Source organism: Plasmodium malariae (assembly GCF_900090045.1).
Source record: "Plasmodium malariae genome assembly, chromosome: 8".
Taxonomy (NCBI): Eukaryota; Apicomplexa; class Aconoidasida; order Haemosporida; family Plasmodiidae; genus Plasmodium; species Plasmodium malariae.
Window position 1 is genome coordinate 1718320 of NC_041782.1, and position 19907 is coordinate 1738226.

Consider the following 19907-nt stretch of genomic DNA (forward strand, 5'->3'; position numbering starts at 1 on the left):
ATATATGTGCATGTGTATAAACGTGCTAGTGTGAAATGCGGTGGAAGGAGGAAGTTTGAAGAGTTAGAACATGGGTCATATTGTAAGGCAAAAAATATGCCTTATATAACGTTCTTTTTCGTACAACTGCGGTTATATCAGAATATAGTACAAAATGTTATTATGCGTATCTTCAGTATGTATATATGTATTATCTATATATGTTTGTACGTTTTCCTATACGTATGTGTATGTTCATTTTATACATATATAAGCGCGAATGATCTTACATGGTCATGTGCGTATATGTGGTGAGCACTCAGTTCTTCAAGCCTACATGTGAACGTAGCAACACCCCTATACTCAGGAATGAAATAAAGTAATTACTGTATTTTTTGATTCATAAATTTTGTCCTTCTGTACACTATTACATTTTTACTTCTCCGAGTTTTTATCCCCTCACAATTTGGAGGCTCCTATTTGGCACCTGACTCGTGCAGGTAGTTTATATTTTCTTATTAAATAATATACTAGTAATTTTATATGGAAAAATGTTATTATGTAATAAGTTGGTGAGTTTATTATTTTTAGTTGAGTAGGTTTTTTCGGGAGCATGTTCCCATTGTACCATATTATGTACATTCCTATTTTCGCAAAAATGAAGTTGTGAAATATTTGTAGATATTTTGTTTTCTTTAACATTCCACTTTGTGCATAAGTATGATTTATTCTTTCCTATCATAACTGTGTTACATTTACTTTTATAGTTGTCTTTATGTAGTATAGCTAATTTTTGTACCGTACCATGTGAGTTTCTCCCACCTGTACAACTTTTATGAGTAGTGCAGTAATTGGTACCTCCATTGTTAAAATTGCCTCCACCATTGATATTTCCTCCATTGTTGAGGTTAGCTCCACTGATGATGCCGCCCCTTATTGCCCCTCTCCGAGTTATGTACTTCATGCATTTGTTTTTTCTTAACTCATTGTTACTTTCTAACGCATTAAAAGTTAATCCTGTTTTTGAAATTCCCTCTTCCTCTTTTTTTCTCTCATGTTGGAAAAGTTTTTCTGACCAGGACAGGTTCTTTTTACTACTGTTCATATTTTTTGTTTCATTCGCATTTCTTCCTGTGTTAATTATTGCACACCCTTTATCTTTAATGCATTTAGTGGCAATTGTGTTGCTTACGTTGTCTATGCCTCCCACACTGCCTATGCTCCCTATAATGCTTATGTTTTCCCCCTTCACATTTCGGTGCACATTTATTTTTCTCTTCTGGGGTGGAGTAACAATTTTGCTAGACTGCGCAGAAGGAGATGGTGGCTGTACATTTGTATTAACACGGTCATGTGCTACATTAACACGGTCATGTGCTACATTAACACGGTTATGTGCTACATTAACACGGTCATGTGCTTCACTAACACGGTCATGTGCTTCACTAACATGGTCATGTGCTACATTAAGATGATCACCTACATACCTTTCTTCTCTCTTCTTAGTCGTTGTACATACCTTGGGGTATCTTTTCCCCCCTACCAGATTGACCAAGCACTGATTTCCTCTTTCTTCCCTCTTAGCATAATGAGAGTTGCGCAAGTTAACAGACACTTGCTTACCATTATATAAATATGGAACATTGTTTAAAAAAACATTACCCTTTTTATTTAATGTATTTATGTTATATGGCTGTTTTATATGTTTTGCATATTTTGTAAGTCTCCTATGATCGCATTCGTTATATATTTTATTTGCTTTATTTGTTATCTTACAAGTATCGGCTTTCATCAAATCAGCTGATAAGTGTAGAGGAAATTTTGATTTTCTCCTTTGGTTTTGGAATAGCTCTACATTTATCGCCTGCTCGTTCATGTAAGAATGCAACAGATTGTTAAGTGGAGGTGCTTCTCGAGGGGGTGCTTCCTGAGGAGGTGCCTGTTCAGTGGAAATAATACCGTGTTGCTCTTTATCGTTTGCGAAAGAGTAATCTTTCCTCTTATCATTAGTTTTTATTTTTTCATTTTTAGTAAATTTATCATGCATTCTTTCTTCTGTACAGTACATGTCTTTTTTATCATTTTCAACTAAATTATTGCATTCATCATTGTTATTATGACAGATTTCCATATTTTCTTTGCTACTCCTTATGTATGAAGCGAACATTTGGGGATTTGTGTTTTGTACGGGATTGTCTACTTTTAATCTAGCTTCGATTTCTAAGGGATGATCATCTTTTTCGTGAGCAGCCTCTCCTGGATTGCTACCACTTCGTTTATTGCTAATACTCACCGCATGCTCCTTTATGGCCTTTCCCGAGGGGCTCTTTTTCGGCCTTCTTCTAGTACACTGTGGTCTTATGTTATCACCACAGGTCTCTCGCATTAGACTCTCTACTTCTTTACGAATATGGTTAATCTCCCTTGGCACTATATACAAATTAGATGCATTTAATATTTTTTTCTCTTGATCATCATATACTTTGTTAGTGCTATGTGTGTATACGTTATTTAAACTAAAATGGTTATCTATGGTTAGTTTGTCTTTTAAAAATGAGTTCATGTTTTTTACTTTATCATCATTTATCCCTTCAATTTCGTTATGATGAACATAGTTACTCGCATTTTTTTCATCATTACTCTTATTTGTTCTTTTTGAAAATTTTTCAAAATTATAACTGTTGTAACTATGGCGAACAGACTGATTCCATGCCTTTGCCGTAAAATAAGAGTCTTCATACGCCTTGTTATATAGAAAAGGTTCATTCTGATATATGTTTAAATGTTTGCTAGTGGAAGGCATGTACATGTTTTTCCCCTGATCATCGTTACTTTTTTGTGTTATATGGGAGAGAGTAGCACCCGTGGGTGAGCCCACCCCCATATGTGTACATTTCACATGACTGCTACCTCCGCTATTATTACCATTGTCCTTAATTCCGTCAATTCCGTTAATTCCGCTAATACCGTTAATACCGCTAATACCGTTAATACCGCTAATACCGCTAATACCGCTAATTCCGCTAATGCCGCTAATACCGCAATTGCTTCCCTTTTGAGGGTATATCGCACCTCTGTGGATGCCCACCGGCAAATGCTGCTGTTCTGAACTAGTCATGCAGCCCTTACTGCAATGGTAAGAATTTGGCTCAGTTGTGTAATCGTTTTTATCTTTGCTCGTGTTTTCGATGCCACTAATTTGTTGATCCATCCTATATGCATCTGTTTTATTATTATAAGCATCACTGGGAGGAGTTATAACCCTCTCATGTATGCCATTGTTCGAACTGCTTAACCTTTTTAATAAATCTAGTTCTTTTTCTTGCCCTCGCAAATTTATTTCCTGATAGGAACTACTGTTCAATTCATTCATTTCGTCTCTTTCTATCTGAGTTACATTTTTTAAAAGCAAACTTTTCTTTTCATACGTCGAACAAACATGTTCATTGTCACAATTTTTATTTTTATTTTTTTCTATAAAAGAAAGATCATCGTTTGGATTCGCCTTTTTCTCACTTAAATGATCCTCTATCGTTTTACCAACATCGTTATGGTTATCGATGATGTTATCGATGCTGTTATCGATACGATTATCACTACAGTCTTCATCACAGTCCTTATTACAGTCTTCATTACAGACATCGCTACAGCCTCTGCTACCACCATCATTATGTTCATCCTTATTAGTCAACTTCTTTTTTTTCATCTTGTCCAACTTCGTTTTTAACCCCCTTTTAAAATAAAGTATGCATGTTTTTCTCTTTTCTAGATAGCTGCAATATTTATTGTAGGCTAACTCACCACTGCGCTTGTTGTACGTCCTTCTTGTACTATTCAAACTATTCGTACTGTTTGCATTGCTTGCATTGTTTGCACTGTTTACACTGTGTGCAAGGTTTGCTTTTTTTCCCCTTTTGGTTTGACAAAAACTATTTGTTTCCCTGGAAGATGTATTGTAATTGTTCCTTTCCATTTTATCCTCTTTTTTCCTAGGAGCCTCTCCCTTTTCAAGTAAATAATTTTTTTTTATTTTATTATTTTCTATTTTATTCGTGAAATACTTTTTATGGTTGAATAACAGTCTTGTAAGGCGTTTATTGTTATGTCCTTCCATTTTACTACTGACTATACCTTTGCCATGTGAAATATAATTTTCCATTTTTGGGTAATTCTTTCCCATTGATTTTTCTTCTTTCTTTATATTGGACAAAGTAACATGCAGCAGTTTATTTTTTACGTCATTGTTAGTGCAGATAGAGACAGTATGACCTTCGTCTCTCATGTTGAGCTTTCTACTGTTTATTTTTCCATTTATTTCTACCTTTGTATTCCCATTTATGGCAGCCTTTTTTGGAAATGTAGCTGCCTCTTCATCTTCTCGCTTTCTATTTTTCTCATCCTTCTTTCTCACATCTCCATTCATATTGTTTAAAAATTGTTCTAATGTTAATTCATTACTTGATGCGTTCTCTCCCTGCATTTTTCTCTTCATTGTTGTTATAATCTTTTTCTTATTTTTCATCGTAGTGTCTGTTATAATATTTCGAATAGAATAGTTTTCTTTCATCCGTGAGGGTGTATTTCCCATGGAATTATTAGACAGAAGAGTAGAAGAGATTAAGGGCTTCTCTCTTCGTTTGGTCACATTGGGCAAACGTTTACTATAACTAAAATTAATATTATAATTTTTACTGCTGTCATTGTTATTATTTCTCTTATTACTATTATTCCCCTTATCATTGTTTTCACTATCATTATTCGCGTTATACTTCTTCACGTATGAGGTTAACATAATTTTTCTTTTTTCAACCCCGCTCGAGGTTTTTCCTTTCTCATTTTTCTCTACGCCGTTATTGCATTCACTCTTCTTCCCCGAAATATTATTCCACTTGGTAATATTTACGTCATTCTTATTCCATTTGTTGGTAGCATCCTCTATACCTGTTATTCTATGAGTAAATCCCTTTACGCTACTTCTTCCCAATGCATTCACATGCCTTCCTCTAGTTGCACATATGCCATTGATAATACATTTATCATTATTATGAACTGCTACATCTACGTAGTTACCCGTATATACTTTATTCACATAAACATTTTTGCCATTGGTAGTGTCTAATTTTTTATTTTCATTTTTTATATCAAAATTGTAGGTTAGTACCTTTTTTTTTTCTTGTCTGTTGCGCTGATTATTAATTAAGCTTTCTCTAAATGGTTGTTTTCTTATTACATTTTTTAAAAAATTTGTTTTTTCAAACTTTGAACCTTTTGTGTCTTTTCTAGAATCGTTGATAAGAACATTAGAATATTTATTATCTTCATACAATTCGTTTAGATTTTTTTTTTTGTTTTGTTTTTTTGTCTGTTTCCCATATTTCTTACTTACATCCCTTTCAAGTAATATATTTTTACTAAATTTTTCGACAAAATTTTCATGCATTTCATTTTTATCTTTTTTCATCTTACCTTTTGCACATTGTTTAATGTAACTAGCTGATTGGAGAACACCTACTGCCTTTCTATCGACTCTATCCAATTCAGCAGCTGTCAAGGAATAATTACTACCTCCTTTCTTTTCTAACCAGTGGTTGTACAAATTATCACTCCGTTTTATGTTTTTCTCACTGTACTGATGATTCCTCTTTTTTGTTTCATATAACACTCCTATTGTTCTTCTAACACTGGGGAGTAAGAACACATTTTTTATTATTTTCCCTGCTCTTCCAGGTTCTTTACAGAATTTAATTTTTCTGTTTTTTTGCTCTACTTTGGGAGTAATGAAGTCATTCTTTTTTTTATTTTCACCTTCTAGTTGTACTCCTGATATAGTATGTCTTTTTGAAATGGACGTTTGTTTGACATTACTGTAATTGTAACTTCTGTTGATACGTTTGCTACTACTGTTGTTACTATGCTTATTTTTTTTTGCACCGCTTTTTCCATTTGCGCACTTAGTAATGGTAGATATGCTCTTATTTTCATTTTCATTTCGCTTGTCAGGTATACTCTTTTTATCTATAAATATGTTCAGTTTTGCATTATACAAATGGTTTTCTACTGGAGTGGGGTTTCTTATTATGAACAAGTTTCTTTTATTCTCTTTGTTCAATTTGTTGTTAAAAAAAAGGACTTTTTTTTTATTCTTATCAAATACACATGTTCCATATTTTACAATTTTGCTTTTTTTCTTTTCTGAATTAAAGCAATATTTTACCTTTTTCATTTTATTCATTGATCTTCTCTTTTTTATTTTCAATTTGCATGATACATTTTTTTTCTTCAAAATTTCTTTTATTTCGTTTAGCTTCTTTCTACTCCTTATTATTATCTTTTTTCCCCTTTCTCTCCTCAATTTTTCCTTTATTGCACCTTTTTTATACTTGTTCGTTTCGTTAAGCTCCTCAAGCAGTAGTTTGTTTACTGCCACTCCTTCTTCTAGATCATCCAATGTTCCTATACAAAATTTTATTAATTTCTCTTGGGATGAATGGATGACTTTTTCTGCTTTATCCCCCAACGTATTATCTATTTTATTGTCCCATTTATCGCTCCGTTCAAGTAGGGACTGGTCTACTTGCATATGTGCTGGCTCCCCCTTAAATCTGTTTTCCAAATCAGAAGGATCTATATTAAAATCAATCTGCTCCTCCTTTTCTATATTTTCCTCTTCTTCTTTAATTTCTCTATCCAATGCGTTTTCCAGCTCATACTGCAAGGCGTCTTTAAACTCATCTTCTTCGTACTCTGCGTCTACTCCAGCGTCTACAACTGCATCTACATCTGCATCTACATCTGCATCTACTTCCGTATCCATTACATCTTTGAAGATGAGGGCTTCTAACTCGCTTCGAAAAGAACCCAGGTTTGATTCCTCGGAATCCTTTTCGTCATATTGTTCCATGTAGTCACCTTCCAAAATTAACTGCCTTTTCTCTTTTGATGCATATATGTCCAAACATTCAGTTGTTAATAATGATGTAACTCTATTTACATTTTCTAGTGCGCATTCTTGTTTGTCTTCAACTGGAAGACAAGATATAGACTCATTCGTAATGCTACCTTGTATCATCTGTCTTTTTCCGTAATTCTCATTTTCATCCTTTATCACTTCATAACATAGATTATTATCTATTTGCTTATACTCCTTATCTTTTAAAATTATGCTCTCTTTAGAATCGTTTATCTCTTTTTTAGATGAAATAAAATTTTTTGAAAAATTTATATCTGAAGAAGGGGAATGGTAACTTTTACATAAATTGTTCATATTTAATTTTATAGTTTCTACTTTCTTCTTTTCGCCTACAATATTGGACTCCATAGAGGTAGAGAAGCTATCACTAAGATGTTTTTCATTCGATAAAGAATCATTTTTGTATTTTTTAGACGCATGTTGGAACTTTTCACTAATAACATCATCGTTTTGCTTCAAGCCACTTGTTCTATCACTACACACAAGAACACTGCACTTTCTGCTAATATTTTGAAGAAAATGCTTTTCTACATAACAATTTTTATTGATTATTTGTCCCGCACAAATACAGCTATTCTTTGAACTATCATAACTTTCGTTAGTACCACAGGAATCATAAACATTGAGGGGCGATGTGCACTGGTTTTGCTCACTTCGATCATTTACACCAGTTACACCATTTATTCCACTTAAAATAATTATACTTTGTCCATCCTTTCCACTAACCTCTCCATGTGAGCTACTTTTTATATACATTTCTTTAGTCCCATACATCGTATCATCATTATTTGTGTTCTTTCGATTTCTTACCCTCATTGTTATTCCTTCTTTTTCCTTATTTACATTTGAACTGCTAGTACTTAAAAAACTGCTCTTAAATACGTTCGCTGGCCCATTTCTTGCATTTCCCTTTTTGGCCTCTTCCAAAATGGCGGCGTTCTTGTGGCTGCTCTTTTTGGTAGAAGGAGTAGCAGCAGTAGAAGTAGCAGTAGTAGCAGTAGCAGCAGTAGCAGTAGAAGTAGCAGCAGTGGTAGTAGTAGCAGTAGCAGTAGAAGTAGCAGCAGTGGTAGTAGTAGCAGTAGCAGTAGTAGCAGTAGCAGTAGTAGCAGTAGCAGCAGTAGCAGTAGCAGTAGTAGCAGTAGTAGCAGTAGCAGCAGTAGCAGTAGCAGCAGTAGCAGTAGCAGCAGTAGCAGTAGCAGTAGCAGTAGCAGCAGTAGCAGTAGCAGTAGCAGCAGTAGCAGCGCCCGCATCGTTGTTAACTTGCACTTTGTTGCCTACTACACAAAATTCATCTCTTATTTTTTCAACAACAAACTTGTCATCATTTATTTTACCCCTTACGACTTCCAGTTCAGTATACGGAAGAATATACAACTTGTTATTTTCGTCAGGTGGTTCTTCGTTCTTTTTTAATTTTTTTAAAAAGGAAGTATTTTCTGGAATTTCTTCCAACACTTTACATTTTTGAGACTCATTACTTTCGACTACCTGCGCACATTTTCCGCAACTCTCATTATTCATTTCTATTTCAATCAAGCTGGTGTTTTTCGACAACTCAGCGCTCCTTCCCCCGCTGTTTCTACTAGAACTGTGCATAATTTTTCCATTTTCCCCTGAATTGTGCATAATTTTCCCATTTTCACATGAACTATGCATAATTTTTCCATTTTCACATGAACTATGCATAATTTTTCCATATTCATCTGCAGTGCTCACACTTTTTCCATTTTCCCTATCCTTTCTGCTCGAAGTGAACACATTTTCCTGAAGATCTACAATCAACGAAACGTAGTTTCTCTCGTGGCTTCCTCTTTTTGGGAATTCTTCCATTTTGTTAAATTCCATTTCTGAAACTACGCTCACGGTAGGCATTTCCTTATTTGATACCACCGGAGCAGTTGATATATATTTTTTTTTTTTGACTACATTATTTTCTTCATTTTTAAGGAAAAACTGCTTAGACGCTACATGGTTAGCGCTTTTATTTTCTAAATAATCTGTACCTTTTTTTATTTCAGGAAATAATTTTTTTTTTTTTTTGTTTTTTAGTTCAATTAATTTGTTGATATTTTTTTTATGATTATTTAAAATTTTTATTTTTGATCTTTCACTAAGTTCGTTGCAGGTTTTTAACGTCTTCTTGTAGTCAAACTGATTAGTTCCTGCCACACATATGCTGTCACAGTTGGGTTGGTTAACATAGTTTATCTGCTTGCTGTTATAATCGGCTCGCTGGAAGTTTTTGGCACTGCCTTTGATCTGGGTATAACTGATTGTGTTTCGGTTCATGGTGGTACCACTGAGGTGCTCTGAGCTGCTGACATTGTACATTTTATTCGAATTACAGGTAGTGTAAGAACAACATTCAGGGATGCTTCCTCTGTTAATTGGCATCATCATTGTATCTTTCTCCACATTAGTCATGTTATTGTTATTATTTTTACCTTTTTGGGAATGATAACTATTAGTACTCTTATCACTACTGTTATATTGATTAAAAGGGGAAAAAACATTTGCAACATTATGACCATGTTCAGGTTGTTGAATATAATTTATCTTCTTATAACTATTATACAAAGAACAGCAGGCTTTACTGCATTTATTTTGTATTTGTATATTGTACGAGTTAGGAGATAAAAAAACATGTTCATATATTTGAAATTCCATAGTTGAGTTTTCGTCTATCCTTATGTTATTCTTTTTTGCGTATTGTTCAATTTCCAGAGAGAGTTTGAACGAGTGTGTGGTATTGATAATGCCGCTGTGACCGCTACAGTTGACAGTAGTACTGCTTCTATTAGCATTATTATCGCGAGCACTGCTTCTATTATCATTATGACAACTAATACTATTGCTATTACCATTATTGCCGCTATAACTTCTATTGCCGTTACTGCTCCTGTTTCTTTTGCCAGATATGCCGACCTGTGGAGGTCCCAGAGCATCATCACAGTACAAATTAAGATTGTGCACAGGGAAGAAGGTACCCTTGAACCAAGGATGATTCAAAGCTTCGTTAATGTTATATCTTATTTTAAAATTTGGTTCTAAGCAATGAAATATTAAATCAAGCGCTTGATTGGATAGATGTAATCCTTTTTTATCTTTTAACAATTCGTTATATTTTTTATTTTTCAACATATTCCAATATATATCTTTATTTAGTGCACACCTGAACAGTTCATGTTTTGTTAAACAAAAATATAGAATATATCCTGTACAAAAAATATCAACTTTTGTTGGGTCATATTTACATTTTTCATATATTTCTGGAGGTCTGAAAATTTTCCCAAAAACCTTTGTATACTCTTCTAATATAACTTCATGCTTTTTATTTATATTAAAATATATAGCTTGCCCAGGATCATTTAACACTGGGTATATTAAACCATTCTTTTCATTTTCAAACAAGAGTATATTTTCTAGGGATATATCTCTTAATGCCATTTTTTTTGAATGCAAAAATTTAATAGCTAATAAAATTTGATAAAACAAATATCTAGCTTCTTCTTCTGAAAATGATTTATTTCTATGCTTCATAACTTCAAACAAATCACCATGGATAGCAAAAGGCATAACCATATAGACATACAAATTATCATCAAAAATATTATCGCAACTCAATATATTACTATGACCACTCATATTATCTCTATAATAGTACTCTGACAGCGGATCTTCTTGCACTTTATCCTTTGCCATTTCTATAAGATGTTTAGATAATATTTTAATAGCCTTCTGGGTATTTACTAAACTTTTATCAACATCTTCAATTACTTCGGATAAGTAGACACTCCCATAAATTGCAGATTGAAGAATGTTAATTAACTTGTACTTCGACTGACTGCATTCAATGACGTTTCCAGCCAAATTGTAAGATAGCGAAGTGAACTGAGAAAAGGGAACAAAGACACGTAGGTAGGTAAGAGTATATAGGTAAGAGTAGATAGGTAAGAGTAGATAGGTAAGAGTAGATAGGTAAGAGTAGATAGGTACGGCAGACAGCTAGTGCAGATAAAAGTGGATAAATATACGAAATAATATAAGAAGTAAGTTGCTGCTAATAAAGGGGGAAAAAAGTACGTCTTAAGCGTAAAATGATGCTCACAGAATGGGCCTATATACAGCATATAAATACAAACAGTTCGCAATTACACTAACGACATATTGATAATACAAAAAAATGTGGTTAAAGAATGGTACATTTCATTACAAACAAAAATGCATGCTTGTATATATTTACTTATGTACATATGTATGTATGTACATTTGTATGTATGTACATATGTAATAAGTAGTTATGCGTATTACGTATTTCATTTTGTGTTCCCTTGGTAAGTTCTCAAAGTACTCATCATTTTTTTCACTAGTATATTTGTACTGATAAAAAAAGTTCTTTTGATTTTTAGACATAATTCCTCCTGGATTAATATCAAAATATAGGCAATCGTTTTGTTTTTCTTTTCCATTTCTATTTTTTACTTTTAATTTTAATTTCAGTGAAACGCAAATATTATTTATGTCAAAGGTTTTACTTAAAGCTGAAAGTTCTACACTATTGCTACAGCCCTCGTTCAGGTAGGATGGTGGCCTAAATGCCACTCTGTGCTTTTCACATTTTTGCTTATAAAATTTGTGTATATTTTGTATTAACTCATTGTCGATATTTATGCAGTTATGAACGCTGTTGTCTGAATGGTTTTTCAAGAAATTATGGAATTGTGTTTTTAATTGCATAATTGAATCGTTTCGTTCCCTTTTATTTTATGTATTTATTAGCTTATTTGTTGGTTAATTTATTAGCTTATTCGTTGGTTAATTTATTAGCTTATTCGTTGGTTAATTTATTAGCTTATTCGTTGGTTAATTTATTAGCTTATTCGTTGGTTAATTTATTAGCTTATTTGTTCGTTTATTTATTAGCTTATGTGTTCGTTTATTTATTAGCTTATGTGTTCGTTTATTTGTCTATTTATTTATATACCTGACTGTTCATCTACTCATTTGTTTATTTATTTTTATTTTAATTCAATGTTTTTTATTTTATCTATTTATTTTTTTTTATTTTATCTATTTATTTTTTTTTATTTTATTTATTTTTTAGGCGAAACGCAGTTCTCATGCGTGTTTTCCTTTTTCATCTTTTTAATTTCTCAAGGTAGAAATTTACGAAAAATTGTCTAAATTAGAAGATGAATATAAACGCTTGTATACATCTGTAGAACGGGTGAACTTCTGCGTATATTCTTGCGTGTTCAGGCAAGTTCTTGCTCATTCATACGATTTTCTGCACGTCCATACGAATTTCCACACGTTTTCGCTAGTTCACACACAAGCCACCAAAATGTTCTTGCAAGTTCATAAAAATTATTTTTTACTGAAATAATTTAAACTAATTAATACTATATTTTGTGCTTCTATACACAAACATGTATATAAATAAACATAAGTTTCTTTATAAGTATACACTTTTTAGTTTCATTTTTTTAAATAAAATTAAAATAAATGAAGAGATGAATAAACAAGAAAACAATATTTGCCACAAGTCGGAGGTAGATAGGATGAGTGTATAAAGTGCATGAACAATTACACATTTAGAGACTTTTGCTTTTATAAATTCTACGGTGTTACAGTGTTACTGTGCTTCATTCTGTAACGCATACATGCGTGCACTCACACATATGAATATATACGTGTACGTATGTGTATATATGAATGTATATATATATATATATATATGCGTATGTATGCGCGTATATTTAAAAAAGATATGTATAAATTACTTATATCACAATGTTTTATCAAGCTTAACTTGCTAAAGATTACATGCTTTTTTTTTTTTTTTTATTACAAGAAAACAACATAAAAAGCGGTAAATATCTATATAACTCTTTCTTTTTCTTTTTCTTTTTTTTTTAAATAATTATTATTTAATCTTTCAAAATATTATGTCTGAGTTATTTTATTATTTCTTTTTTATTTTATTCTTAAAGTTATTAAAAGGTTGTACATATATATATATATTTTTTTTTTCATTTACCCTTTTGTACAATTAAGAAAAAAAAAATTAATTTTTTCTTAATTCTTTTTTTTTTTTTTTTTTTTTTTTTTTTCTTATTTCTTATTTCTTATTTCCTCCTAATTGTTTCTATTTGTTTTTTGTTTTTTGTTTTTTTTTTTTTTTTTTTTTTTTTTCTTATTTTTGGACACACACATTCTACAACATTGACAGGACCTTTTTTTCTTAGAAAAAATAAAAAAGGAATTTATGAAATATTTATTTTCCACATATATAGAACGAGTCTTCTTAATTTTTTATTTTTATTTAAACTTAAGTACTTTTAATGTTATAAGTACATATGTATGTATTCGCAAATACACAGATATATACACATACATGTATACCTATTCCTTTGTGAATAATTATATATGTGCATGTTGAAGTTTGTGTACGCGCAGTGGCCAATAATATATTCCTTAAAATGTTATAAATTCATGTACTTTGTTATTATTACATATACATGTTTATACGTCTACATGTAAGTATATGATGAGTACATGCGCATATTCCTTCTGTACTCATGTTATCTTCTTAAAAGCGTACAGTAACCTAGCATAGGTATGTATGCACATTTAAGAATTATTTTTCTATGTGTGCATGTGTGCACTTGTCTTAAGTTATTTCAATTTAGCAAAAAAAAAAAAAAAAAAAAAAATTAAATAGTTGAAGTGTTGAAGTATTGAAGTGTTGAAGTGTTGAATAGTTGAATAGTTGAATAGTTGAATAGTTGAATAGTTGAATAGTTGAATAGTTGAATAGTTGAATAGTTGAATAGTTGAATTGTTGAATAGTTGAATAGTTGAATTTATTTCTAGTAAAAACAAGCCAATGAAAATATAATTTCAATTTTACTACTTATTAAAAAAAAAAAAAAGAAAAAAAAAAGCAATTTTAATATGAACTGCTAATAATTTTTTTTAAAAATACATTAGAAAATTTATTTAAAAACGAGTAAGCAATAATAACAATGTTGCAAATTATATTATATATATATATATATATGTATATGTATATAGAAGACAAAACATTGCATAAGCTTCTTACATTTTATAGTTAAACATAACTGTATTGCAACAACTGTATACTATATATTGTCGAAAGCTTGGACTTAATAAATATTAAGCGAGCATCTCATTTTATTTATTGCTTCTTATTATTTCTGTTATATTTCAAAGAAATACATTTTAAAAAAAACGAAAGGTATTAAGAGTTAATATTATAAGCCCTTCCCGGAAGAAAGAAGAGCTGAAGGAAAAGAAAAGGTCGGCGGGTGGACATATATATATATATATATATTTGCATGTACGTTCATGTAAGTACACATTTATGCATCCCTTTCTTCCGCTTAAAAGGAAAAATGTTTTGCGCGATCGGGGCTTTAACAGCACACATACATTAACTGAACAAAATAAAACGAAAAGATCTCACCTTGTTCGAAAAATGAAGTAAATAAAAAATATGTCTCTGTGAGACTTGCACATATATATATATATATATATATACTTAAAATATTTTTTAGGCATGCAATGTGCTTTAAATAAAGAGCTTTTTCCCCCTTATGAGGGAACGCCTTTATCATCTTATAGAACTGTCAAGTTCGCATTTTAAGCAGTAAATTTATATAGAAAAAAAAAAAAAAAAAAAGAACGTTATGTGGTTATTTGCACCTACATACATATATATGTAGTTACCAGAATTTTTAATTATTGTCCCCCTCCCCCTTTATAAATTAACATAGAGGAGTATAAATAAGCTACACTATGAATCATTTTTGTTCCTACATAATTACTCCCTTCTAATTTTATTTTTTTTTATTTTTTTTTCTTGCTCTTATTACATGTTGTACATATAACATGACCAATTTATCTTTTTCTGTATAATTTAAAAAAATTTTGCGTATAATACTGAATTTCTTTTTTTTTCCATTTATTGCTTTTTCTTCTTTTTTTTTTTTTCTCATGTATCTGAAGGCAGTAATTTCTTCTTAATTTAAGCTAGCTTATTCAAATAAAAAAAAAAAAAAAAAAAATTTACCATTTTGAAAATTAAAAAACAAAGGTTATAAACAACTGTTATCATTTTGTGCTTAATATTAATTCTACAACAATAATTTTGTTTTGTATATTCCCCTTTATTTTTTTTAATGTACTAACAAACTGTTTCTTTTTTTCTAAGTACTCAGTTTTTTCATTTGTACATATGTGCATGTGTGTATGTATAATCTACACATTAAAAAGGAAGGATTTTTTTTTTTTTTTTTTTTTTTTATGCACAGATTATTTCCTACAAGTGCCGGTAAACAATTTTTTTTTCTTCTTCAAAACATACTGTATATGCACAGAGTATATATAATAGAATTTTCATTTGCTGAAACGTTTTAATAAACTTCATATTCAGCGTCCCAATCTGCGCACATATATAAATATATATATGTTTATACATATTAACACATACATATTTATGTATGCGCATTTGTATGTGCTTGCGTGGGCGTATATGTTCCACGAGGTACCATTTAGCATAAGTTTGCTAGATAATACTGAATCCTTAACACTTAACGCGTATCGCTTAATGCTTATCACTTAACGCTTAACGTGTATCACTTAACGCTTAACGTGTATCACTTAACGCTTAACGTGTATCACTTAACGCTTAACGTGTATCACTTAATACTTAACACTTAATACTTAACACTTAACACTTAACACTTAACACTTAATGACTTTTTTTTTTTTTTTGCAAGTGCCATTTCACACACAGTAACTGCCGTAGTGCGTTATGGTCAAAATGGAAGCAGATAATTCGAAACTACAACATATAAAGAATCATATAAAAAGTTACAGTTAGCTAGCTCGTTTTTTTTTTTTTTTTTTTTTTTTTTTTTTTTTTAAATGTGTAAGGTGAAAAAAGAAAATTTCGTTTTTACGAAATTATAAAGTTAAAGAATAAAAGAGATGAGTTTTATATTCCATTTTTTTTCATTTATAACATAAAGAAAAAAATGTAATGTTTTTTGTGCAATTTATGATTTAATATTTTCCGTTAATAAGAAAGTTTAACGGTGCACTTCAATTCAATTCAGCAGTTATGCACCAATGTATATAACTGCATTTAAGTATATCTATATACCTGTATTTACAAATATATCTACGAATGTATGTATATTTTGTATACACTTATGTGTTACTTAAGTATGTAAATAGGTAAAAATATTTTAAAAAGGTTTATTTCATTTTGTTTCTTAATGTACGTATTAAATTTATTATATTCTCTCTTTCTCAACAATGCTTTTTTTTTTTTTTTTTTCTTTTACTGTCCTTTATTTTAAGGCATATGGATGTGTTGTTTATATATATATATATATATATATATATATTTATATATATATATTTATATATTTTTTTTTTATTTTTTTATTACATTTTATTTTAATTTAGTTTTTTTTTTCAACGTGTAAAATAATATTCTTGCTTACAGTTGTGCTAAGCCGTACCGGCATACTAAAAAAATTTGTCAATTTTTTAATTTTTTTTTTTTTTTAGGTATATATATGAAGGGGAAAAAACAAAATATTAGTATAACGTTCACTTTTTCAATTAATACGTGAAAGGGTTATATATAATTTTTAATTCTTGCCTTTAAAAGAAAAAAAAAAAATTTATACATGGATAAATATATATATTTTATTCTGATTTTGTTAAGGTCGAATTAAACTTATAAAAAAAAAAAATAAAATAAAAACTAAACATTCCTAAAAACGTTTTCTTTAATTTTCCATACCGTAAACAAATATTTCAAACGAAAGAAATGTAAAAAAAAAAAAAAAGGATATATGTTAACTCGAACGGATAGGAGTACACGCATACAGTATGTATGTATATCTATGTATGTATGTATATCTATGTATGTATGTATGTATATCTATGTATGTATGTATATCTATGTATGTATGTATATCTATGAATGTATGCATATCTATGTATGTATGTATATCTATGTATGTATGTATATCTATGTATGTATGTATATCTATGTATGTATGTATGTATATCTATGTATGTATGTATATCTATGTATGTATAAAAGTGTACCCTTGTGTTGGTTGGAAAAAAAAAAAAAAAAATGCAATGAACTCTCGAAATAAGCAAAATGGTACTGATGATGATGAAATAAATGAAAATTCATAAAAAATTAAGTCCTTGAATTTATATAAAAATAAAAGTGTAAAATAAAATTTTGGCTTCAACTCATAGGCAGGTTTATTAGTTTTAATACAGTATTAGTACAAATGAAAAAAAAAAAAAAAAAAAAAAAAAAAAAGCATTCACCTTTTTATAATTTATAAAAGATTACTTTTATTATTTTGCTGAAAATGATATTTACTTCTTAAAAATAAAATGAAACGTTTGAAAAAAAAAAAAAAAAAAAAATTAAACAGGCGGAAAAATAAGAAATGTAACTAGAGGGCTGGGAAATATATATATAAATATATATGTAATTATATTCATTTATGTGGGGAAGGGAAAAAAAAAGAAAACTGATAAATAAGCAGCAGAAAGGGAAAAATAAATGGCGAACAGAATAAAAAAAAAAAAAGTATTACATAAAAACGGGAAAAAATATGGAACTAAAAAGTGAAAATATAAACTTGCATATCATCCATGATATACAGTTAATATACGTATGTGTGTACGTGTGTATGTATAATAGTTTTATAGGACTAATTACATATTTGTTTGTAACTAGATGGTGAGTAATATGCATAACGTATATGTAATTTATATATGTAAAGATCTGTATGAATTACACATGGGTATAAAGTTATGTGCTCATATATACTTTTTATGCATTACTTACTTTACATTTGTGTGTAAATAAATTCATTGCTAAGGGTATAATTTTACATATTATATGAACAAAAGGCAAAATTCGCCAGAATTCTCCAAAAAAGGTATAAGCATAAAAAATGGAAAAAAAAAGAGGGGAATGAAGAAAGGGCGAAAAAGGGAATTAAAAAATTGGAAGATGAACGAAGAAAGAAGAAGCAAGATATAGCAAATTCTTCTTGAAAAATATTAGATTAAACGATATATTAAATATCATTTTTCATTTTTAATAAACCATACGTATGCTTTACTCTCAGTAGTAAAATTAAATCCATTTCTCTTTCAGTTGTTTGAAAAGATATGTTTATATGTTAAAAAGCGTGTAATCAGATAAAATTAAGTGCTACATTTTTATAATAATTTTATTTTTTTAGTGAGAGAAAAAAAAAAAAAAAAAAAAAAAAAAAAAGAAAGAAAAAGAAAAAGAAAAAGAAAAAGGAAAAGGAAAATAAAACAAAGAGAAACAAAACAAAGCGAAACAAAACAAAGCGAAACAAAACAAAGCGAAACAAAACAAAGCGAAACAAAACAAATCAAAAAAGAAAACAGACGAAGAGGCGAAAAGAACGCGAAAAAGGAGCGCTGAAGTGAGCATAAAACAATATCACGAATAGGCAATTGTGTTGATGCCTTGGCACAAAAAAGGTCATTCTTTGTGCTGAACAAATCAGAAAAAAAAAATTCTTCAAATGTGTAATTAAAAATAGCAAAAATGAACATATGCTTGTTTTTGTTTAAATAATTGGGATTAAATGTATGCATTCATAAATGTAACATATATATATATATATATATATATATATATATATATATACATATATGTATACATATATGTATATATGTGTACATATCATAAAACGTATGTGTTAAAATAAGGCTATTTTAAATTTTGTGTATACAGTTTTTACATTGATCATTTTTTTTTTTTTACCACTTGTATCTTTTTTTTTTATCCTCTTTATTTTTTTTTAATTTTTTTAATTTTTTTAATTTTTTTAATTTTATTCATTTTCATTCCATTTTATTCCATTTTTTTTCCTTTCATTACAGCTTAATTACAGCTTAAGCTTATAAATATATATGAACAAACATATACTCATGAAAGTGTACATATGAGAATATATATCGTCGTAAATGATTATGAACAATATGTGAATTATCCTTTTATACATATGTACACGTGAACATATATATATATATATATATGTATGTTGATCATGCTCTTTTCATTTCCTTAAATTCGACGTACTCTTTTTTTAAGCTTCTCCTGTCCTTTCCTTTTATACACTACTTCTGCCTTTACCTTTTTTTTTTTTTATTTAGAACATACGTATTTGTGCATTTTGTAAATATATATATATATTTATGTGTATATATTTGAGTATATATTTGTGCATATATTTGAGTATATATTTGTGTATATATTTGTGTATATATTTGAGTATATATTTGAGTATATATTTGTGTATATATTTGAGTATATATTTGAGTATATATTTTTATATGTATTTGTGTATATATGTATGTATATATATGCGCATATATGTACGTATTTTTATGTGTATAAGTGTATGTATATTTATATATACATTTGTACATGTACATTTGTATAAGCACGTTCTATATTTTATTTTTATGAAACCTACCAATTTGTATCGTATATTTGTTTTATCATAACGTACATATATGTATATTTTTCTGTGATTCTCCAAATGCGTATGTATGTATTTAAGTATAAATTTATTGAATGAACATGGTCATAATTTTATGAATGTTCCAATAATAGCAAAGAAAAAAAAAAAAAAAAAAGAAACAAGAAAAAATGAAAAATGAAAAAGAAAAATGAAAAATGAAAAATGAAAAATGAAAAATGAAAAAAGAATAGAAATGGAGATATAAACAGAGACTTAAAAATAAATGAGTAATGTTTGATTTATTTGTGAATATATGTGCATTTTTGCTCTTTTGCTTTTTATAAATCCTATATGTATTTACGTACATACATATGTAT

The 19907-nt window shown here is 29.4% G+C and overlaps 1 protein-coding gene across 1 annotated transcript; it reads right to left on the bottom strand.

Annotated features, from left to right (window-relative positions):
- Positions 1–484: 484 nt before the first annotated feature.
- Positions 485–11686, bottom strand: PmUG01_08044800 (protein kinase, putative; the record flags this gene model as incomplete). The annotated part of the gene is made up of 2 exons (XM_029004621.1): positions 485–10840; positions 11261–11686. The coding sequence occupies 2 exons, from the start codon at positions 11684–11686 to the stop codon at positions 485–487; spliced, it is 10782 nt and encodes a 3593-aa protein (XP_028861292.1).
- Positions 11687–19907: the final 8221 nt, after the last annotated feature.